We start from the raw sequence: 24,810 nt of genomic DNA, 5'->3' as shown, positions 1-24,810 counted from the left end.
TGGTACCCTTAATTGGCAACCTTAGGGTACCCAAAAGGTCAGGGAGTGTTAGAATTTATTTATCGCTAGGAGAAAATTAGGAGTCATATTAAACAAAAACCACCCCTAACATAAGGGGCTAGAGAGATGGCTCAGCAGCTAAGATCAAGAGTCCTTTTGCAGGACTCAAGTGCAGTCCCCCACACCCATGCTGGATGGCTCACAACCACTTGTAACCGGTTCCAAGAGATCCAGTACTTTCTTCTGGTCTCCGGCCACTGTATTTGTGGGCACATGCCCATATTCACACACATCTTTAAAGGATGCACCTCTTTACAGAGAGAGGGCATGTTTAAGAACCGAGACCATGATGCTGAGTATTCGGAGGTTAGTCATAATGCAGCACAAGTTTTGGACTAAAGGCTACTTGTTGCTGTTTCTGCCAACTTTGGGGGAGTGGGTGGGCGTGGAGGGAGGCTGAGACAAGGACTCTCTATATAGCCCTGGCTATCCTGGAACTCACTATGCAGACCAGGTTGACCCTGAACTCACAGATATCTTCCATCTCTGCCTTCTAAGAGCACTGAGATTAAAGATGTGCACCGCCCAGCATTCCTGATCCAGTAACAAAAGGGTCACAATGGCCAGGGCAGGTAAAGGTGCACTTTTTTGTTTGTTTGTTTTCGTTTTTGTTTTTTTTCCGAGACAGGGTTTCTCTGTCATAGCCCTGGCTGTCCTGGAATTCACTCTGTAGACCAGGCTGGCCTCGAACTCAGAAATCCGCCTGCCTCTGCCTCCCGAGCGCTGGGATTAAAGGTGTGTGCCACCACGCCCGGCTAAGGGTGCACTTTCTATCAAGCAAAAATTCAATGGCAGAAACTCACGCGATACAAGGTGAGAACTAACTACTGCAAGCTGTCCTTCCACATGGGTACTGTGGCATGTGCATGTGTTCACACACAAATAAATAAATGCTAAGAAACATTCAAGCAAGAATTGGCTGGGGGGGGGGGGCGTACAGCTTAGTAGTAAAGTGCTTAAATGGAAAGCCAAGGCCCTAGCAGAGAAAAACCACAAGTCCATCTTTAACATTAGCCGAAAAAAAAATTTTAATATGCATGTAAGAATTATAATCCTTGTACTCTGGAGGCAAAGTGGAATATCAAGTGCAAAGCCCCTGTCACAAAGTTTACCATAGAGCTCAGAAATTACTTCATGCAGCAAATGCCAAGCTTTATTAAAATTCCACTTAATACTAAGACTCTCTTCGGTCAATTTTATTCTTAACTCAGTATTGCACTTGGGAACTGAAAACTGTTTTATAGCTGAGAATCAAAAAACCTCTGAGGCACCTGGAGGTGAGCACTTCCTGCTGTGTAGACCAAGGCACCGAAGGACCATGCTGCAGCGTCCACTGCTGTGAGCACTCTACTCGCCAGCTAACCTTAATGCTGCCAATAAACAGAAGAATGCCTTCTACTCAGGACCTTGAGTTCAGTTTGCAGTGGTGTCAATTTTTCCAAGTGTATTACCTTCTATGTTGTACAGCTTAAAGCTTGGAGCCTTCTGCAGATGCTACTAGGCATAACAGTGTATAGGTTTCAAGCATGAAACCAGATCTCACAGGAGGTTTAAAAGCACTTGAGTTTTCTTTCCCAGGTAACCACAACATTTGTTCATTGTATTAATGACTAGGAGCAAAATTGCACCTAACAAGACTCTTATTATACTAAAAGTCAAACTTGCCTTTAAGAGACGCTGTCTTGCTATACAGAGGAGCATTCTCACTCCTCAGAAGGGAAAAAGAATCAGGTCCCCTGGAGAGCGGGATGATAGTTCCCAGAAAGAAAGCACTGGATTATTTCTCTCTAATTTCACCCATTGGCTTTTTAACCAGGCTCACCCTTCCGCATTAAATATTAAGTCTTTGTAAGTGTCTAAAGATAGAAAGGTCTTTACAGAGCTGAGTATTTTCTGCAGGTGAGATTTTACATTCTGAATTCCCTCCTCTCAAATTACTTTACAAAAGGGATTAACTGCTCTCTTTATTCAGTATGTTAAGATCAAGCCTGTGAAAAGAGGTCCCCAAGAATTTTCATACTTCTGGGTACGGAAGTCTGTAAAGTTAATCTCTCAAACAACATATCAAGCTTACAGGTACAATGTTGAGGGCAGAGAGCCAGCTCGGCTCATTTTACCTCCTATTTTCCCTTTTGAACTTTTGACACAATCATGATTATATCTGATTCTCTCTAATTGAGTGAGGAATGAGGGAAAGGTCTCTTCCCTGCTATATTAGCTTGTAGTTTTTCTGTTTGAAAAGGGATCTTTAAAGTTTACTCAGCTGGGTATAATTTCTCTTCTTATACAAGTGCTACACTGGGGTTCTGACAAGGACTAGCAGGAAACTCTGGGCTTAGGGTGTGACTGACTAATGACCTCAGAGCCCTTGCCCAGTATAGAGACTCTCTAGCACTGTAAGAACAAACAATCAGATTATTATTTTCCCATTACATTTAGAATACTGAGCTTGACTGCAGGTGTCTGTCAATGTTTTTCCTAATTTCAGGAGCAGCTAGCAAGACCAGCATTAGGTATGAGGATCAGAATGTCACCCTCAGCTACAGAAGTTTGAGGCCAGCCTGTGCTGTATATCTCAAGAATCAAGTTTTCCTGAGGCTCAGCATTTAGAAGTCCTACTCTTCCAGAGGACCCAGGTTTGATTCCCAGCACCCACGTGGTAGCTCACAGCTTTCTGTAGATCCAGCTCCAGAGGACCCAAAGTTCTCTTCTGACCCCTGTGGGCAATAACCCACACATGGTGTACACACACACACACACACACACACACACACACACACACACACCACTCATACACATAAGTCTAAAAAAGAAGTTACGTTGATCATTAAAGATCACTTCAACTTACCTGATCAAAAGAAAAAAAACAAAAACAAAAACAAAACTGCCATGCTTTTGTTTGAACTACTGAGCTCCTACTATTTGATTACAAACTCTTGTTTGGCCACTTCCAATTTCTTTTCTTGTCTTTCTTTTTTTTTTTTTTTTTTAAATTTTTTTTTTAAACGGATCTTTTTTTTTAGATTTATTTATTTTTATTATATGTAAGTACACTGTAGCTGTCTTCAGACACTCCAGAAGAGGGTGAGCCACCATGTGGTTGCTGGGATTTGAACTCTGCACCTTTGGAAGAGCAGTCGGTGCTCTTAACCGCTGAGCCATCTCACCAGCCCTCTTTCTTTTTTTTAAAGATTTATTTACTTATTATATGTAAGTACACTGTAGCTGTCTTCAGACACTCCAGAAGAGGAGACATCAGATTTCATTATAGATGGTTGTAAGCCACTATGTGGTTTCTAGGATTTGAACTCAGGACCTTCGGAAGAGCAATTGGCACTCTTTAACTGCTGAGCCATCTTGCTAGCCCTCCAATTTCTTTAATGCTTATAAAAAGAGCCTGTGGCTGGATATTACCCTACCTCTTAATGTTGGCAGACCATTATTTACCAAGCATCTATAAGACAACAGTACTAAATATGGAATCATTGTTTAGAATGATAAAATGCAGAACAATCTCTCTTGAAGCTCATGAAACACCAAGGAAAATAGAAATGATATAGAAATCTGAATTGGTGTGGTTAAAACACCAGAAATAGGACTTGGGGTAGTTTGGTTCATCAATGGAGCCTTGCCTAATATATGAAAAGCCCTGGGACTGATCTCATAATTCTCCTCCCCCACACCCCACAATGCCTTTACCATCCTTCCCCACTACATTAAACTAACCATATACCCAAAAAAGGGAAACAAAAGCAGGAAACTGAGCTATCTGACCAGGACAATGACACTGTGGCAGGGACTCACTCTATCTGGAGCCTAGAGCCCAGGCCATGTGATCTCCCCTCAGAGCTCTCAATGAGGTGGGGGTTTTTGTTTTTGTTAAAGATTTTTCTCTTTGATTATAAGTGTGTGTGTGTGTGTGTGTGTGTGTGTGTGTGTGTGTGTGAGAGAGAGAGAGAGAGAGAGAGAGAGAGAGAGAGAGAGAGAGAGAGAGAAGAGAGCGCGCACAAGTGCATGTGCCCACAGGTCAGGGGCACTGTATCCCTGCTGTTGTAATCACCTGCAAGCGGCAGTCTTCGCAGTCCTCTGAGAGAGCACGTGTGCTCCAGATTACAGGGTGACTCGTGACTCTCTCCGGATGATAAAGTGTCTCTAAAGGAAAGCTGAAAGGCCTGGGGTGGCCGTGAACTAGAACAACTCTGTTGTACAAAGTGAGATGAAGACACCTCAGCAGGAACAGGCAGGAGAGCCACTCAGTGAACACTGCGAGGCACAGGGAACTAAGTTCTAACACTTCAAAGAGCTATGCAAAATTATTTTGAATGTTTTTATCAGAAAAAAGTGTATGTCTCAGATCTACTTAGACTTCATGCTAACGTATAACCAAACATCATATTTAGCTGATGATATATCATTATGTAAACATTTTTGTTGTTCTGAGACACATGACCCCTGCATAGTCTGGGCTAGCCTCAAACCACTCTGTAGTCCTGGGATGGCCCTGAACTCTGATATTCCTGCAGCAGGCTCCTAGAGAACTAAGCTTACAGGAACACACATTTCATCTTATCATGTGCAATTTTTAAGTGCCAGGTAAAACAAACAAACAAGCAAAAAAGCCAACAAAAAGATGGTCTGACAAGATGGCTCATCAGGTGGGGGCAACTGCTGCCAGCAAGCCTGATGACCCGAGGATGAATCCTAGGGCCCACATGATGGATGGAGGACAGAACTGATTCCCACAGGCTGTACTCTCATCTCCACATCTGTACCCTGTCACATGTGAGCACACAAGGGCATACGCACTGCATGTGCACACACCGAGTAAATAAAAATGTAACTTACTGAAACAAGTTCTTTCACTGAGGCCTGGGGATTTTGACTGGCTAGACTGGGGCCAGAAAACCTCCAGGATCTGCCTGTTTCTATCCAGCCTGGCTGGGGTTACAGACTGTGCCACCATGGCCAGCTCTTACATAGGCGCTGGGATCTGAGCTCAGGTTCTCACACTCTACAGCAAGCATTTTATCCACAGAGCCATCTCCTCAGTCCCAATGTGTCTTTGAATAGAATATTTGTAGGAAGAGATGATGTAGCTCAGGGGTTGGGAGGAGGGTCTGGAGGGACAAGAGGAAGGTTTCCTGCGAATCTTTGTTTTATTTGCTTACTTGTACATTTTAAAAGACTGTAATGGGAACAGACAACAAACCAGAGCTACAGGATAATTCAATGCCTGAATGCTGTCTCCCTCTATTTTCTCTAAGTTACCAACGTATTTTATAGCTCTTCTGTGATAACCTAAGAGACAGTGACTCCCATGTTGTAAGAGTTGGCCTTTGAGTCTGTGTAAGGATAAGAGGGAAGAGTCCACTGGAGTTCATGTGCTCAGAGTGCCTTACTAAAGTAGCAAAGCTGGCAACTTGTAGCTGTGCCTTCATTCTTCCTTTACGCTGCCCGAGGTTCAGTATATCACAGCAGGATATTGAGTTATGATAAACATGAAAAAACGTGTTTGCCACTGCTGAAGTCAATTCCAAGCAGCCCCATAACCCCACATCTGTGATTAACACAAAACCACATTCTTATAATATTTCTGTGTTTTTTTCAAGAAACCAAAAGTCCAGAATTGTCACTACGTATATGTATTAAAATACTTAAGAATTTGGGTCCAGAGCAATGGCTTTGTGGTTAAAAGCCCAGCACCAACACAGCAAACCACAACTGTCTGTAACTCATTCCAAGGGATCTGTTATGTTCTGGCCTCCACAGGCACTACATGAAGTCATACAATTGGCTTAACACTCATAATCATAAAAGTCATAAAAGTCAAAATAATGGTTTGAAAAATTAAGTATAGGGGTATGGGTTTGGTGACTTATGCCTGTAACCCCAGCACTCAGAGGTTGGAATAATGGGTTATAGGTAAACCTGGGCTACAAAATGAGTTTGAACTATACCCTCAGACCTCTATACTAGTTTATAAGATTAAAAAACTTATTTTGGATGGGCAGTGAGGTCATAGGCCTTTAATCTCAGCAGAGGCAGATAGATCTCTGAGTTCAAGGCCAGCCTGGTGTGCAGAGTGAGTTCCAGGACAGCCAGGACTACACAGAGAAACCCCATCTTGAAAAACAAAACAAAACAAAACACCAAAAAAAACCTTTTAACTTAATGCACATACTTATATGTCTAAGTCCATGTCTGTGCACAAGTGTGCAGGAGCCTGCAGAGGTCAGAAGCTGATGGAACCCTTGCATCTGAATCAGAGTCATTTCTCTAAGCTGCTGCCCTGAGTGCTGGGATCCAAATGCAGAGGCCTCTGCAAGGACAGTGTGTGCTCTACCTGCTGGGCTTTCACGCCATCCTCCTCACTACTAAAACCAAACAGTTCAGGGAGCTGTTATCTACAGTTGGCTTGCTCCATCATGACTAGTTCCATGTCACGTGTTTTGGCAGAACATTTTGGCACCAATGACTTCTGAGGACCCCACTTGATGTGCTCAGAAGGATGCTTGGTTCACACTGTTACGGGACAGCGTCTGCCTTGGCAGATTTCTCCAATGTAGTTAACTTCCAGTCTCCTTCCCTTCCATCTAACCCCCAACCTCTTTTTTTCCTCCCAGAGCTGGGGCTCAAGTCCAGGCTGTATATATATCTAGGTGAGCACTAGGTCACCAGTCTGGGCACCCAGTCTTTTCTTTCCCTCTTTCAAGCATCTTTCCCCCTTTCAAGCATCTTTCCCCCTTCCTCTAACACCTGTCCTTTATATAGTTCAAGAGTTATGAAACTGTTAAGAGACAAAACGAATTCTGCTTCTTGGTAATTCATGTATTGGGGTGAATTTGCCTAAAATGTATTTTATCAGTACTTAGGAGTGAACACAGGCCCTGAATGCTAAGCATGGGTTTCACTAACTAGTTACACCACCAAATCCATGTGCCTGATTTTACCACTAAGACAGAGACTAGGTTTTTACTGCAGAAAGGGGCCATTCCCTGCCAACTACTGTGTGAATAAACAGATTGTGTTTTATGGTCACAATCTGTTGATTTAGCATACACAACATGAAGAGATCTTATAGTTGAGTTGGCAGAAAGAAGGAAAATATAACTGCCTCTGTCCAAAAGAAATCCAGGGTGGTGGGGACAATTCTAATGTATCATTCTTGCCTCATCATTTGCAATTAATAACTGGATTCTTCTAAGCTCATGAGAAAGACTATATTACAAAATCATAGAACAAAGAAAACCAGAAAAAAAAAAAAAAAAGAAAAAGAAAAAAGGTAGGTCTCATAGTGCATTCCTACAGCCCCAGAGCATGGGAAGGAGGCAGGGGGATAAAGAGTTCAGGGTGATCCTCAGATGCACAGCAAGTATGGAGATCAGCATGGGCTACCTATGACCCGTCTCAAAAACCAAAAGTGTGGCACCACCTTACTGCTGTTAATGTACTTTAAACACCAGAAGCAAAACAGCAATGTTAGGAAAGATCTCTGTAGCCTGTAATCTTTACTACTTATAAAAAAAATTAAAATCAGCCTTTTTTCCCCTCCCAAAACTGTACAATTAATCACATGGGTAAGACCATCAGGACTTCAAATGGACAGCGAGAGGACAAATTTCTGAAGCCATGGTACAGAGCTCTAAAACAAACACTCCATTCAAGTCTAGGCACAGTTAGCTGCTCCATCATTAGCCTTAGACACTTACACAGGCTGACCTATGAAAGTCACAGCTCATATACACCCTGTATGTAACCCGATTATCACTGATACCAGGCAGAAAACCAAGCTTTAAAATGCAATCGACTGAATATAGCTTAACAATAGATAGGAGGAAAATGTTTACCGGGTGTTTCTAGTATTTCTTCAGATAGTGTCACGTGTGCACTTGAGAAAGACTGGCAACAACATCAAAAGTACACCCAACAGACCACACTCTATTCAGCCGGCCTCGGGGTGTAAGCGGATGCCCACTCCAGGCGCTCGCTCAGCACCTGAGTTTCTTCAAATATCTGCATCTAGAGATAAAGGATAAGCTGCAGTGCTGAGCTATTACCTCTCCCTCCAGTACTTCTGATGCTTATTTCACCCAATCCAGAACAGCATGAATAAGCAGAGATTCGGTTTATAGCCTAGATGAACTCCTAAATATGGCTGGAGAGAAGTCACTTGAATGAAGAATAAGCTTTTAGTCTGAAAAACCTTTGAAATGGAGATTGTGCTAGGCCAAGGTATTTCGTTTCGTCCTTTTTAAAAACTAAGGACAGGGCTGGTGAGATGGCTCAGTGAGTAAGAGCACCCGACTGCTCTTCCGAAGGTCCGGAGTTCAAATCCCAGCAACCACATGGTGGCTCATAACCATCTGTAACAAGATCTGACGCCCTCTTCTGGAGTGTCTGAAGACAGCTATAGTGTACTTACATATAATAAATAAATAAATAAATAAAAATTAAAAAAAAAAAACCCAAAAAACTAAGGACATGGCTCTCCAATGATACACTTCTTCATTATTATAAGGAAGTATGCTTTATGGTATAATTTCCAAAAAGGACACCAAAGAGTTATTTAAACTAGTTTAATGTATAAACCAACTAACTCCGTATATTATTCCCACTTTGTTCACAGCCTTCATTTATGAATCACCAAGAACATGAAAGGTTTTCAATAAACAACTTTTAACAGAAATGTATAATAATTCCACTATAAAGAAAAATCATGTACAGGTTTACAATCACATAATTCTACATACTTATGGTAGGAAAAAATAGGCCTATAAATGAATATATGTTACTAATCTAGCATTTTTTGTACATTTCATATATACAAAAGTTTAAAGTTTGTATTTAATATGTATCTTCCCAACTTGCCTAACCCTAAGAATCATACCTAGAAATGACTACCACCTCGAATGGGATCCAAATGGACGAGGGTAGTGTAGTAGTAGCTTTTCTGTTGCTGTGATAAACATGATGACTAAAAGCAATGTACGGAATAAAGAGTTAGGCTTAAGAGGGTAAGACATGTCATGGCAGGAAGGCATCAATACCAGGAATGACGACGGAAACAGGAAATCTGGTGTTCACATCTTTTTGGTTCCTTTTTCTGTTTTTGAGACAGGGTCTCTCTGTATAGACCAGCTCAGAGATCTGCCTCTGGCTCTTTGAGTATTGGAATTAAAGTGTGTGCACAGGGAATGCTCACATCTTGAACCACAAGCACAAAACAGAACAAACTGGAAGGGGCCTGAAGCTTTAATCTCAACGCTTATTCCAAGCGACATGCTTCTTCCATCGAGTCTGCACCACCCAGAGCCCCCCCCTGAAATTCCAAGCCCTCCAGGCAGAACCCAGCCCTCAGCATTTGAAAGAGACCCTAGGGCGGAGCCAGAGTTGAGAACTATAGCCAAGACTCACTACCATGAATTAAGGCAAAAACTCATGAATCTCAACATAAACTGATTTTGATATAGCTAAGATAAATATGAACAACATGTTGCCTTGGATAAAGATCCAGAATACAATGAGAAAACTGGGAATGGTATGCAAAAACCACTGGGAGTTGAGTTAGGATGTAAAAATGGGGAAAGACTATTATTAGTTAAGTGGCTCTACTCAGCAATCTTAAAATTCTTAGGGAACCAATAAAGACTTTGAACAGCTAATACAATTTTGAAAAAGGAAACAGTTAAAAGCATTACATTTTTTGAATTAAAAGTAATGAAACTGTATGGGCTGACCAGGTGGCTCAGTGAGTAGAGGCACTTGCTGCTAAAACGGACCACGGGAGTTTTATCCTCAGAAGCCACATGGTGGGAGAGAACCGATTCAGTAAGATGTCCTCTGACCTCCACACCTGTGTCCCAGCTCAGGTGCATACACACACACATGAATAAATACATAAATACATATTTTTTTAAAAAATGAAAAAAGAAAACAGGGGAAAGTCCAGTAAATAGACACGGAAATAATATGGTCAGGTAATTTTGACAAAAAAAACCAAAAGATATGAAAGGAAAGTCTCTAATAAACTGAGCCAGAGAAATTGGATTTGTTCATATAAAAGAATAAAACATGCCTGGCAAGACGACTCAGTGGGTGACAGCACTTGCTACTCAAGTCTGAGGAGCCGAGTTCAATTCCTGGAACTCTGATGTAAAAGTTGTAGAATTCTTCACCTCAGCCTGTGAACCAGGGCATGTGCATAGCCTACATACATAGTAGACAGTCTTCTGCTCCCACTCACATGCTCAGACACACCTTTTTTTTTAATATATATATTTTTAAAGATTTATGTATATGAATGAGTACACTGTAGCTGTCTTCAGACACACCAGAAAAGAGCACCAGTTCTCATTACAGCAGATGGTTGTGAGCCACCATGTGGTTGCTGGGAATTGAACTCAGGACCTTTGGAAGAGCAGTCAGTGTTCTTAACCGCTGAGCCATCTCTCCAGCCTGGACACACACATCTTAATAGAAGTGCACACACACCACACCACTCTCCCACTCAACTTCAAACTTGCCGGGCAGTGTTGCGGCACACGCCTTTAATCCCAGCATTTGGGGGGCAGAGGCAGGTGAATTTCTGAGTTCAAGGCCAGCCTGGTCTACAAAGTGAGCTCCAGGACAGCTAGGCTACACAGAAAAACCCTGTCTCGAAAAACTAAAAATTTCAAACTTTAGAGCATAAAAGAAATGTATAAAATCAAAGTGGAGTACTTGGAGGCCTTGGGGTGGATCTTTAGTACCACCAAAGCAGGCAAGGGTGCAAGTTCCACACAGCTGGATGAAGTGAGCTCAATAAAGCCTCTTCCACAAGGTTAACAAGAAAGTAGACAAGTGAGTTGAAAGACAACTACCTCTGGCCTTTGTAGATTGGGCAATGGCACAAACAAGCTGAAAACCCTTACTAATAAAACCTAGGGCTGGATGAAGGAGAACCTAACACCCTGCTCTTAGGAGGCGGAGGGAGGAGGAGGACTTTGAATCCAAGCAACAACGTGCTACTGAACTACAGGTAAGAATAGTAGAAGTATGGTATTTTGGACCAAACCGTAACTATCATACCAGCTCCCACTTGAATCCAGCAATGATAGAGAAAATAATAAAGTTAAATTTGCAGGTATACTGCTAAAAAGAAAAAAAAAAAAAGTGTTCTTGAGAATTGAAAATTGGGAAGGACGAATACCACAGGAAACCAAGATTGCAATTCTAAGGTAAGCAACAAACCAAGAGACCTGATGAACAGAGGGGGAAGAGCCATGACGAGCCTTGGTAAGTTTCTGTCTTCTCTTGGGTGGCTTGAAAGGCTGAGTGTGCATCCATAAAACTACAAGCATGAGAAGTTAGGAACCCTGGTTATCGACAGAGCTACAGCTAAATGTGACGCCTTCCACAGATACAGGACAGAAACAAACACGAGAATCTTGCTATGTAAAAGCTAGGATAAGCTCATAATTTGAACACATTGAATACATTCCCCAACCTACACACCGATCTCTTCCAAAGGCCGAAGTTTTCTAGCTTTTTATGTATTTATGTACAACCTTTGACCAGTGGCTAATCACTAGTGTACAGTGGTCCAGGGGTGACCCCCCAGGAGGCCAGGCTTAAAACCTCCTGAAGAAAAAACAAAAACTCTGCTCAGAGAAACCGGTTCACATTACAGACTTAGAAACAAATCCCTAAAATAAACAGCAAATAGAAACAATGGACATGATGTGTCTCTGTCAAACTGTCTTAAAATTTTATGTTTCCTTGTATTTTTTGCCCATAGATTGACAGTGTCCTTAACTTTAATCAGAGGTTGTTTTTGCAGTGGGCCAAATATATTGCAGATTCATAACTGGCCAAAGTATTAAGGATAAGTGACTTGTGGTGGGTGCTGCATGCCTTTAATCCCAGCACTTGGGAGGCAGAGACAAGTGGATCTCTGCGTTTGATGCCAGACTGTTCTACAGAATGAGTTTCAGGACAGCCTGGTAGGGCTACACAGAGAAACCCTGCCACAAAACAAGGGTATCAAGAGAATGGGATGTGAAGTCAATCCACACCTGGAGTTTGGCACAGAAGTATCAGTGACCAGACAGAGTGACAAGTAATTAAAACAGATCAGAGGTCAGCGAAAGTCAGGGAGCCACATTCTAGTACACCCTGGTTCCTTCATTAAGAGGCCACCATCAGTTATGATCAAATAAGCACAAACTGAACAAGCCAAAATCAATTTCTGAGAGACTAGGCAAATGGATATCTGGTAGAAGGAATCTAACATCCCAACTTAAATGATTGCTAGGGGCTGGAGAGATAGCTCAGAGGCTAAGCACTTCTGCTCTTCTAGAGGAGCTGGGCTCAATTCGTAGCATCCACATAGCAGCTCACAACCATCCATAACTCTAGTCCCAGTGGATTCGGTCGGCTCCCTCTTCTGGCCTCTGCAGGCATTGTATCCACACAGTGCACAGACATAAATTAGGGCAAACGCTCATATACATGAAATTAAAACTAATACCCTCTGGCAAATTTAAATGACTGCTGGGTACTGTATTAGGAAAATTCTAGAGCAGAGAAGACCAAAGAACACACTCCTCAGTAACTCACCAAAGAACTAAGTGTTTCATAATTGATGGCCTAAACACCTGAAGCTTTCCTTTTTTCCTCTTAGCCACAGTCTCTCTACATAGGCTGGTACTCGTTATGTAGAGCAGGATGTTTACCAAAAAACAGACATCAACTACTGAATCTCCTGTCTCTACCAAGTGAGGGGATCGCAAGTGTATACCACTGACATAGTATGGACATCAAATTAAGCTTGGCATGGTGGTAACCACCTTTAATCTCAGCACTTGGGAAGCAGGGATAGGCAGTCTGAGTTTGAGGTCAGCCTGGTCTAAAATAGCCAAGCCTACATTTAAAAAAAAAAAATCCTATCTTGAAAACAAAAACAAAAAACCACTTTGTGGGCTGGTGAGATGGCTCAGCAGGTAAGAGCACAGACTGCTCATCCAAAGGTCCTGAGTTCAAATCCCAGCAACTACGTGGTGGCTCACAACCATCTGTAATGAGATCTGATGTGTCTAAAAACAGCTATAGTGTACTTACATAATAATAAGTAAGTCTTTTTAAAAACAACAAACCTCTTTGTATGTGTGTATGGTGCATGCATGTGTACTCAAAAAAGTTTAGGGGATTTTGGTTCTCTTTTCAGCTGTAACTTTCAGACTGAACTTGGAGTGCCAATACTTGCAGGGGGCAAGTACCTTTTATACACTCAGCCTTCACATGGTTTCATAAAAAAATCATTTTTTTTTAAAGATTTATTTATTATTATTCATAAGTACTCTGTTGCTGTCTTCAGACACACCAGAAGAGGGCGTCAGATCTCATTACAGGTGGTTATAATCCACCATGTGGTTGCTGGGATTTGAACCCAGGACCTTAGGAAGAGCAGTCAGTGCTCTTACCCGCTGAGCCATTTCACCAGCCCCAACATTGTTCTTGTTTATCCTACAGTCTACCTAAAGTTCAGGAAAATTGTGCAGTGACATATTAGTATGTTTTGTACTTTGATACTTAGGAGCCACAAGATGCAAAAGGACTTTTCTCCTAATGCATGCAAAAAATGTGACACTTCTGATTCTAGAACCTTGCTTAGAATTCTGGTGGGTCAAAAACCTGACAATAAAGTCTGGGGAGATGGAAGGTTCGGAGCGCCAGGAGTCTGCCACATAAACTCAAACTCAAGAGTTTGGACACCCAGAAAAGGGTAGTGTGGTATGTGCCTATAGTCCCAGCACCCAAAGGCTGAGACAGGAGGATCTCAGGCACTTGCTGACTAGCCGTCTAACCAAGTTATGAGCTTCGAGGACCCTGTCCCAAAAAATAGGGGCAAAGCCTATCATTACTTGATGCTGCCTCATGGGGCTAACGGGCCACACAGGGGCACATGTGTTTGGGTACATACACATGCATACAATCCCAACCCCAGTAAATAAATGCTATAGCATTATAATCCTCTCATTTTTCTTTTCTTTCCTATTTGTTGAGATGGGGATGTTCATCTGACCAGGAAACCCAGGGCAGCAGCCTGCAGAACCATCAGGGTTACAAGCATGTGCTGCTATGCCTAGCTCACTGAGCCTACTTCTCTTTATACCCATCTGCTTACTATCAAGAAGAACATTCAGCTTTTCTTTCTGATATGTGTGCTCTCCAAGTGTATACACATGTACAAGTTGTGCTTGCTGTGTGGCCAAGCCTGAAAGCCAGGGATTGACATTAGGATGTGTTCCTCAATCACTTAAATTTAAAAAATTATTATGTGTATGAGTGTTTTATATAGACCAGAAGAGAGCATCAGATCCCCTGGAACTGGAATTATAGATAGCTGTGAGCCAGCACATGGGTGCTGAGACTCAAACCCAGTCCCATGGAAGAGCAACCAGTGTTCTTAATCACCAAGCCATGTCTCAGCCGTCTTAGTCAGTTTTCTATCTTCTTATTTAAAACAGGGTTTTCTCACTGAATCTAGAGCTTAGCATTTTAGTCAATACCCATAGAGTATTGCCAGTCTTTGCCTCTTGGTTTTGGGGTTAAAGACACTGGCCACCACACCCAGATTTTTGGTAGGTGGTGGAGATAAGAACTTAGGTCCTTATGTCTGTGTAGCAAGTGACAGTATCAAATACCAAACATATCAGTCATTTGGCTAACAGTCATGTAAGTGACAGAGGTACCACAAAAGTAATATTGCTATTATAAACCAGTAAAACCAGTAGTTTGAGGGTGGTTTGCCGAACAGTGCTAAAAAGCATTTAGAAAGAATAGAAGCGTTCAACATCCTTGGCCATCAGGATGATACTGATCTTTTCTCTTGAGGGTCAGGCAGATAGATGGCTTAGCTGGTAAAAGCACTTGTCGCCACATTTGACAACCTCACTGCAACCCCCAGGACCCAAACGCTGAAGAGAACAGACTCCTGTAAGTTATCTTCCAAAGGGCTGGAGAGATAGCTCAGTGGTTAAGAGCACTGACTGTTCTTCTAGATGTCCTGAGTTAATTCCCAGCAACAAAATGGTGGCTCACAACCATCTGTAATGGGATCTGATGTTCTCTTTTTGTGTGTCTGAAGACATCAACAAGTGAACCCACATACATGAAATAAATCTTAAAAAAAAAAGAAAAAGAAAAAGAAAAAAGTTATCTTCTGAAACCTACAGGTAAACCATGGATGCGTACACCAATACCCTCAGAAACCAAAAACAAAACTTTCTCACCCCAGTCAGAATGGCTATCATTTTTCTTAAAAAGGGTAAATTGGGAGAGTTGTGTGTTAGTTAGAACATAGACAGCCAGTAGTATGAAGTTCATTGATAATATGACCCAGCTATAATTATATCACCACTCTTTTAGGTCTAAGGATTCTGTGTCAGCAAACCGGGGGCAGCTGTACATCCTTGTTCACTGCTGTGCTATACACAGCTACCAGTGTGCAGAACCAGCCTTGGTGTCCATTAATAGATGAATGGATAAAGAAAATGTGGTACTTACATGAAATGGAATTGTATTCAGCTGTAAAAAATGAAACTGTGACATTTCAGGAAAATAGATGGAAATGGAATTATGTGAAGCTGGGTTCAGAAAGACAAATACTACATTCTCTATGTATAGTTGAAAATTTATTCATGTATGTGGGGAGACATGAAAGTAGAAAAGGGTCTATGGAGCCGAAAGAGGGCAGAGAAATGTTTCAGCAAGACGGTAACAAGGAGTCCTGGGGAATCAAGTAGCTGGAATCCAGTATCAGTACTCTATGACCCAGGCAGGTCTATAAAACCATGACACTGGCAGGCAAGTACAGAAAACATAGGTGCTCCCTCTACTGGCCCATCTTCTGTACCCATATTCCTGGCCAGACTTGGGTTCTTACCACACATCCTGCACATTTTCATTATGTGTGCACCAAGCTGGAATTGAACTTACCTCTTTCCCTCTCCCCATCTTCAATCTACCCCCCCCCACACACACACACAGAGACACAGAGTTTGTGCATGCAAGTGCACGTGGAGGCCAGACGTCAATCTTGCATACTTTTCCTCAGGATCTACCCATGTTGGGGACAGGACCTAGGCCTCTGAGATTAGGCTGGGCTGGCTGGCTACAAGCTCTAGGCTTCTTCCATCTCCCCCTCCCCTTGCCATCATAACTAGCTTCTTCCATGGCTGCCGGACGGCTATCTCAGGTCACTATGCTGGAATAAAAGTGTGTGCCAATACGCCCAGCTTTCAGGGCTCATCTTTTAGTCAAGCACCTAACCAATACAGAATTTGTCACACAATAGAGTTTATAATGTTCACTTATTGGCTGATTGTGAAAAACTTTTATTTTTGCCTGAAGTTCACTGTATATCCCAAACTGGCCTCAAACTCCTACCAATCCTCCCTCCAGCCTCCCAGGTGCTAGGACTGCAGGTCTGAGCTACCATGGTTTATTAAACTCAGGGTTTTGAGCAGTTAGTAAGGAACTAGCCCTCAGAAACTACTCAAATCTAAGATTTTTTTCCTTAAACATGTATTCGTCTTTTCTTGATTTCTGGCTTCAAAATAGATATGCTTAGAGGTAAACCCACTGGGCATAGGTGTGTACAGTCTAGGTCTCCTTTTCAAATACCAAGCCATAGAAGCTGACAGTTTTTAGCCTATTAAACTGCCTCTCCTTCAAAACACAATTTTTGTTTGTTTTTCGAGACAGGGTTTGTGTAGCCCTGGCCGTCCTGGAATTCACTCTGTAGACCAGGCTGGTCTCAAACTCAGAAATCCACCTGTCTCTGCCTTCCAAGTGCTAGGAGTAAAGGTGTGCATCACCACTACCCAGTCAAAACACATTTTCTATCTTTGAAAATTATCCATAGTTGTTTTCACAGGATCTGATATATCTATATTTATTATAACTATTTTAGAACCCTTCCTATCCCAGCAAGGCTACTAACAAGTGTAGCTGTGTATTTCTGTCTTCCCTACTGCCTGAATTCCCCAGGGAGACAACATAGTACACACTAAGAAAATTCCTAATTAGGTGTCAAAAGTGCCTTGCTGGGATCCTTGTTAAAGTACCAATGCCCAAACCTTATCTATCTAGTTAAGAGTGTCCCTAATGGGACCCAAAAGCTCCCCACATGACGTGGATGTGTAAGGTTGGTAGAACAGGTATACACTCTATCAGATTTAAATCCCAGCTTCACCACTAAGAGTTAGGACCTTCAGCAAGCTAATGTCCTGAACAGGTATGAATCTAGGTGTCCACTTTGTGTTGAGCAGTGTATGGTGTGGGACAAGGGTGGGTATGACAGTCTTTATCTTTTAGAAACTTCTAGTGTGAGATCCAGGAATCACAGACAGCCACCAACATGAAATAGGGCAACTAGGGCACACAGGAAGTAAAGCTAGTCTAGTGAGGCAGGGTCAGCAAAATCTCTACAAAGGGGACATTTAACCCAAGTGCTATGGAATAAGTCATGAGAGGGGAGAGGAAGTACAGCCCAGTCCAGAGTGAAGTGCACTTTCATCTGTAAGTGGAGCTCTGCTGTGGCCCCACAGAACTGCTGCCAAGGGAGAAATTCCTCCCCTCATAGTGTTAGACCAATGCTCTCCTGGTCACCTCTTCACAACAGACTCTGGCCATCTTCTCAGCTAGTTTTCAGGCACATCTTACCTGCTGACGTCAACGTCCATCTACATCTCTAGCATGCCAACACCGGAATGTTCTTCCAAGGGTTAAAACATCTGAATACACCAAAATTAGGGTGCAGATATAACAAGTTTAATCTATTTTTTAAATAAAAAAAACAATTGTTTTTTGCCCGTACCCAAGACTTAGTTTACAATCACAGTAGCTCTTGTGCATTAAGCAGACTACGTCCTTTGGGGAGGAAGAAGCTTTGTGCCTTTGTTTCCAATTCTTTTAAGTTGAATATAGATCTGAGTTTCCAATCATCCAATAGAAAACAGCAGGACTCTTTTTCAATTGCCACTGCCTTTATGATATTCTCTCTCTTTTTTAAAAAGATTTATTTAATGTGTATGAGTACACTGTAGCTGTCTTTTGACACACCAGAAGAGAGCATCAGATCACATTGTAGATGGTTGTGAGCCACCATGTAGTTGCTGGGAATTGAACTCAGGACCCCTTTGGAAGAGCAGTTGGTGCTCCTAACTACTGAGCCATCTCTTCCGCCCCTATGAGATTCTCTTAAGGCTGGTGTTAAGTTAGAACACAATCTTCTGCCATCAACGAGTGACTCCACTTGGTGGAGACTCAGAAAAACCAATCACAGGACTAGAGAGAGAGTTCAGTTGGTAAGAGTACTTGTTCTAGGAGATTCATTGCTCTCTTCTGGCTTCTGTGGCACCACAGGCTTGCAAGGTACACACATACACAAACAGGCAGAATATTCACACACATAAAAAAATAATTCAAAAAAAAAAAACCTTCAAAAGTCGATTACAACCAATCTCAAATGTGTAATTAGAACATATATCAGCTGTGCATGGTAGTGCACCCCTTTATTCTGAGCACTCAGGAGACAGAGGCAGGAGGATCTGAGTTCAAGGCCAGATAAGACTACATAGAAAGACTCTGTCTCGGCCAGGCGTGGTGGTGCATGCCTTTAATCCCAGCACTCGGGAGGCTGAGGCAGGTGGATTTCTGAGTTCGAGGCCAGCCTGGTCTACAGAGTGAGTTCCAGGACAGCCAGGACTATACAGAGAAACCCTGTCTCATAAAACAAACAAACAAAAAAAGACCCTGTCTCAAAAAAGAAAGCAAAACAGACCACCACAAATCCGTGGCTAACTGACTAACTGAAAGAACTATGAAGTTTGGACAACTGCCCTCTGGCATCAAGATGACCTGATTTGGGCTCAGGAGTTTAGAGCAACTGCTGCTTTGGCAGAGAACCTGGGTTCAATTCCCAGCACCCTTACAATGCTTTACAAACATCTTAACTCCAGCTCTAGGAGATCTAACATCTTCTGACCCATGAAGGCACCCAGCATGAATGTGAAGCACAGACAAGCATACAGATAGAATAAATGTGTTTTTAAAGGATCTGGTTTTCAGTTGGGCACAGTGACACATGCCTTCAATCCCAGTTCCTTGTAGAGAGAGGCAAGTGAGTCTCTGTGAGCTCAAGGCCAGTCAAAACTAAATGGCATACATACATACATACATACAATTCTGACCCTTTAATAAAATACTTCAAAATTTAGTATCAGAAGACTGAGCCCAAAGAAAAACCTAGACAGCTTTAGAATGGTCAATGCTATCAAGCTGCTACTTGAGACAAGGTCTCCCTATGTAGTCCTGGTTGGCCTGAAACTCCCTATGTAGACCAGGCTAGCCTCTGCCTCCTAAGTGCTAGGGAAAGGCATGTTGGATACCCAGCCATTTTGTTACTTCTATCAAGCACTTCCCTTGTTAAAATGATCAATGTTGGTATTAAGCTTTAAACTTTAATGTAAATTTCAAATAGCTATTTGGTTAGGTACAAAACAAGATGGCTTCTTTTTATATCAGACTTGCCTCAAAGAAGTTCATGCCAAGTAGTGTTTCTGATAATAAGGCAATCCACTTTATTAAGTCAACTGCAAGTTAAAACTCAAAACTGTAGTTGCCTACAGACCTTTCATTTAGAAGGTATTTATATTTAGAAGGGGCTAGACTTTGTGTGAGTATAGGGTGTCAGTCACTATATTACCCAGTCCTGGGAGGTAGGTGTGCCTACCAAGGACTTCCTCCATGGAAAGGGAAGTAGAACTTTGTTTGGTGCCTCATCCAGCTAGGAAATGCTATTTATTTTTGAACCCAAGGCTAGCTCAAACCTCAAGAAAGAATCTCAATTTTCTCCAGGTACAATAGTAGAGTCTAAATAATTGAAAAATTCCCAAACTATTAACAAATTTCATTCAAGCAGTGGCTGAGTTTCCTTTCTAGCCTTCTCTTTAATATGTCAAATAGTCTGGACCCTAAGCTTCCCCAGACCTTTAATCATTTACAGTGCTAGCTGCTGTACCTACCCATTATGACAATTTAAAACAACACTAACACTGTGCCAATTATTTTCAGAAGCCCAGAGATACTAATCAAGTGATCTTAAACACTGTTCTCAAAGAGAAAAGATAAATGGAAATTGGGAAACTTGTATTCTAAAGTGCCATCATCTAGATGAAATTACCCTGCGAATTGGAGCAATTTCAATCAGTCCCTATAAAACTGAACATTTTTCTCAAGGCTAGAATTAGAGTCTAACTGTAAGACAGTTTAAAGGCCCAAACTTTGAAAAATAAAATGGCTTCCTCCATGATAAATACAATGGCAAGAGGCAAGCAGTGGAAAGGAGGGAGAATATCAACAGTTTAGAAGAGCAGTAAATAAAATACCTTCTACCTTCCCTCCTATCCTGGAACCACACAGACCAGCCTGGCATCACACTTGGGAGATCTGCCTGCCTCTGCCACTCAAGTACACCTCGTTCTACCTTAATACAAGACCATAATTACTCACAAAAATCCTATGTTGCTTAAGTAAAGCCTAACGTCTTACTACATGGTGTCCTGAGTTTTCAGTCAATACATTATATACTAAGAATAACTCCAACATTTTCTAAGCATGAAAACCTCAATTATGTTTTATTGTTGGAGGCTGGAGAGATGGCTCAGCCTTTAAAGTCTAGGCTTACAACCAAAAGTATTAAAGTTGGCTCTTCCCAGCACCCATGGCTGTCTCTCCAGCCACAAAAAAAGAAAGAGAAAGAAAGAAAGAAAGAAAGAAAGAAAGAAAGAAAGAAAGGAAAAGAAAAGAAAAGAAAAGAAAAGAAAAGAAAAGAAAAGAAAAGAAAAGAAAAGAAAAGAGAAAAAAACAATGTTTTATTTTCGGGTACCATACTTCTAATGAACATACAACCAACTGCCTCATAATAAAAAGTAAAGCAGGGTAAGTTACAGTTTATTTAATTATCTAACTCACTAATCACTCTTAAAAAGGACTGATTTCTATGTCCATAGCCATTGGTTAACAGTGATACCCCAATGTCACATTCACTCATGGTAATAAAGGCTCGTGTATTTTAGGAAAGTCATCTACTAGGATCCCTTAACAACACACTCAGCAAGATAAGCACTGAGTCAAGTGGAGGAAGTGAGGGTGGATCCAACTCAGCTGGCACAGGAAGCACTAGCTATGGAAGTTCAGAAACAGGAATACCAAGTTTCATGCCAACACAGGGAAAAACATGCTGGTGAATAAAGGCAAAAGAGGAAGCTCTTTTTTGTGACAGGCCATACATTAAAGACAAAAATCATCCCCAAAGCTAAAAAGAAAATAACATCACCTTTTAAAAATTTTTTATTAGTTTTTTTTTTTCTTTTTAAAGTATGTATGGCTGTGTGCCATGTGTCTGAAGGTGCTCAAAGGGACCAGAAGAGGGCATTGGAGCCCCTGTACCTGCAGTGAGAGTTGTGTGAGCCACCTGATGTGGGCACTGGGAACTGAACTCGAGTCCTCTGTCAAGCAGTTACGTGTTCTTGAGCACTGAGCCATCTCCCTAGCACCTAAAATTATCCCCCTTTGAAACAGGCTTGGATAAGAATGTATTTCCCAGCCGGGCAATGGTGGCACACGCCTTTGATCCCAGCACTTGGGAGGCAGAGGCAGGCGGATTTTTCTGAGTTCGAGGCCAGCCTGGTCTACAAAGTGAGTTCCAGGACAGCCAGGGTTATACAGAGAAACCTGTCTCAAAAAACAAAAACAAAAAAAGAATGTATTTCCCTAGGTGCACTGGAGCCTGGATTTTGCAGTCTTCAGAGAACAAGATACTAATTTGGCTACGGTTCAACAAGTAGCCTGAAAACCCAGGCTATTAAGCTTAATATCTCAAAAGTTTGATGATCCAACAGACAGGGAGACACACGACTTTTAATTCCAGCAGTTGGGGCCAGCCTGGTCTACATAGTAAGTTCAAGGCCAGTCAGGGGCCTACATCTGAGATTCTATCTCATAGGGGGAAAAAAAAGTTTTTTTTCCAGATCACTAATTACTTAAGAACCATTCTTTAAAAGTGTGTAAGTTTCACAAGCTAAATATATACAGCACTGGTGAGCCATACAACTAAAAATGACTAGGATGGCAAATTCTGTTTACCACACAGAAAGTGCTTACTTTAATAAGAAATTCCTTCACATAAAAGCTCATGAGCCGGGCGTGGTGGCGCATGCCTTTAATCCCAGCACTTGGGAGGCAGAGGCAGGTGTTCAAGACCAGCCTGGTCTACAAAGTGAGTTCCAGGACAACCAGGGCTATACAGAGAAACCCTGTCTCGGAAAAACAAAAAAACAAAAAAAAAAAANAAAAAAACAAAAAAAAAAACCAGTGATCATGAGTCCTCTAAGGCCAAAATTCTCTTTTTTCCCCCCCTTTGGTTTTTTGAGACAGGGTTTTTCTGTGTAGCCCTGGCTGCCCCGAAACTCACTCTGTAGACCAGGCTGGCCTCCAACTCAGAAATCCGCCTGCCTCTGCCTCCCAAGTGCTGGGATCAAAGGCGTGCGCCACCATGCCCGGCAAGGCCAAAATTCTCATGGTTACTATTTAGCATTTTAATTTTTAGCAATGAATTAATTTAATAAGATTTTTTTTCAAATGTGGAAAAACTCTTTCACCCTGCTCTACAGAGTAAAACAAAGCAGTACGTTCATTTAGCATTCCTCAAATCATCTCAATTACTTACTGCCCAAACCCCATTAGTTATGGAATTCTAAGTGTACGTTTCTTTTTTCTTTTTTGGTTTTTCGAGACAGGGTTTCTCTGTGTAGTCCTGGCAATCCTGGAACTCACTCTGTAGACCAGGCTGGCCTTGAACTCAGAAATCCGCCTGCCTCTGCCTCCCAAGTGCTGGGATTAAAGGCCTGCGCCACCACGCCCAGCTTGAGTGTACGTTTCTACTTCACCCTATTCCTTTATACAGTTGAAGTGAAAAAACTAAAGCTAAAGAGAGCCAGACATTCAGATGAGTAGGGTCCCCATTCCCAGGCAGCTGCTTTTTTGGACACTGGGGTAGATGACATTCCACACACCTAGGCCTGCAGCAGGACAGCCAAGCATGCTAAGGTCAACCATTTCTCATCACTGCTAACCGCTTGGTTGAGCCCTACCCCAAACATCTGACGCGCTCCCGTGAACTCGCCATCAAGTTCTGCTCACAGACGTGTACGGCCCAGGATACTCTTACTGTAGCTTGAGAACGGCCTGGAAGGAGCAGCTAAGCTTGGCTTCACTACGTCTTGGGCAGCGTCCAGGAAAAAAGAGACAGGGAGGGAGAGGGGGCTTCAAGTTTGCGCACACACGCCCCCTCCCCCTTTCTTCCTCAGGCACACCTAGCTCCCTTTTCGGAGGACAGTGTTCTCGAAAGATCTACCTCTTCAACTCAAATGTCAAGCCCAGATCAGCTGCCTGAGAGGCAAGCAGGGCTCAACCCACGCCCTCGTCTTCCAGCACCTTCTACCGGAGCCAGCGAGCTGGTCCCCAGACAAACCGTCCACGGAGGGCGAGCGAGCCCCCGGCTCACGCCTCCGCCCGCAGACAAGCTGCCCTGCAGGGGCGTCTGGCCTGGGCGGCCGCTGAGACGTCAGGGCCCCGCGCCGGGCTCCGGCGGGGCACGGCGGCCCCGAAGCGAGGGATGCGGGAGAGGGGCGGACGCCTCACCTTGACCCTGATCTCGTAGGTGGTGAAGCGGCCCCGGCCGACCCCCACGGTCTGCGGGTTGCTCACGTCGATCTCGAGGAAGTTGCTGGGCGGCCCGTAGGCGTCATTCAGATTCTGCGGCTTGGTGATGAGCCGCCGGGTGTCCGCTACCGTCTCCGCCATTTCGCTGTCGCCACGGCAGCCGCGGGCTTCTCTCCTCCACCACCGCCGCCGCCGCCGCCGCCTTCCGCCAACGCCACCGCCGCCCGCCGCGGGGACTCCCGGCTCGCGCGCCGCGAACGGAGGCGAACGAGCACGTAGGACGGGTGGGCGGTCCCTCCGCGCGAAGCTCCGCCCCAGGCTGCTCGGGCTTCCGCCCTCCGCCCAAGGAGAAACAGCTGACTGGCCTGAACGCCGCGCCCGGTTCGCAGGCCCCGCGGCGGCCCTGGAGGGACACCGCGGGGTGGGGCTGAGGCGCGGCCGCGTCACGGGACTGTGGGCGCCAAGGATATGGGGAGACTACAATAACCACAATGCCTCGGGCGAGCGCGCCGCCGCCGAGTGACGCGCAGGCGTAGTAGGGAGCTCTGGGGAGGAGGTGTGGGTTTCCGGCTTTTCTGACCCAGCTTCTCTGCGGGGAGGGACTCCGGAAACGATTTTAGCTGTCCTGGCGCGTAGAAGGCTGTCGTTGGAACAGCTGGGAGGAGACAAAACTGCCTATACTGTAAGACAGCCAATCCAGTGCTTCACTGTGATCCCTGAAAATTCATTTCTAGAAACCTTTAGTAAACGTCTCAAATGAATCATTACACATCTGCAATCCTGACCTTTGGGAAATGGAGAGCGGAGAATCAGGAGCTCGAGGCCAGCCTGGGCTACATGAGACCTTATCTTAAAAAACCAAGGGAGAGCCGGAAGTGGTGGCGCATGCCTTTAATCCCAGCACTCGGGAGGCCGAGGCAGGCGGATTTCTGAGTTCGAGGCCAGCCTGGTCTACAAAGTGAGTTCCAGGACAGCCAGGGC

General features: G+C 43.4%; 1 protein-coding gene across 1 annotated transcript in view; it reads right to left on the bottom strand.

The window, feature by feature from the left end:
* Snx3 (sorting nexin 3) overlaps positions 1–24,286 on the bottom strand; it is a 34,984-nt gene extending 10,698 nt beyond the window's left edge. Inside the window, exon 1 of the mRNA XM_021204957.1 lies at positions 23,809–24,286. Within this exon, the coding sequence (XP_021060616.1) occupies positions 23,809–23,970 (162 nt within the window). The 5' untranslated portion in view covers positions 23,971–24,286. The remainder of the gene's footprint in view (positions 1–23,808) is intronic.
* Between the last annotated feature and the right edge of the window lie 524 nt (positions 24,287–24,810).

The sequence above is a fragment of the Mus pahari genome, chromosome 9 (genome assembly GCF_900095145.1).
Source record: "Mus pahari chromosome 9, PAHARI_EIJ_v1.1, whole genome shotgun sequence".
NCBI lineage: Eukaryota > Metazoa > Chordata > Mammalia > Rodentia > Muridae > Mus > Mus pahari.
This window is presented reverse-complemented; position numbering and strand designations above follow the sequence as displayed.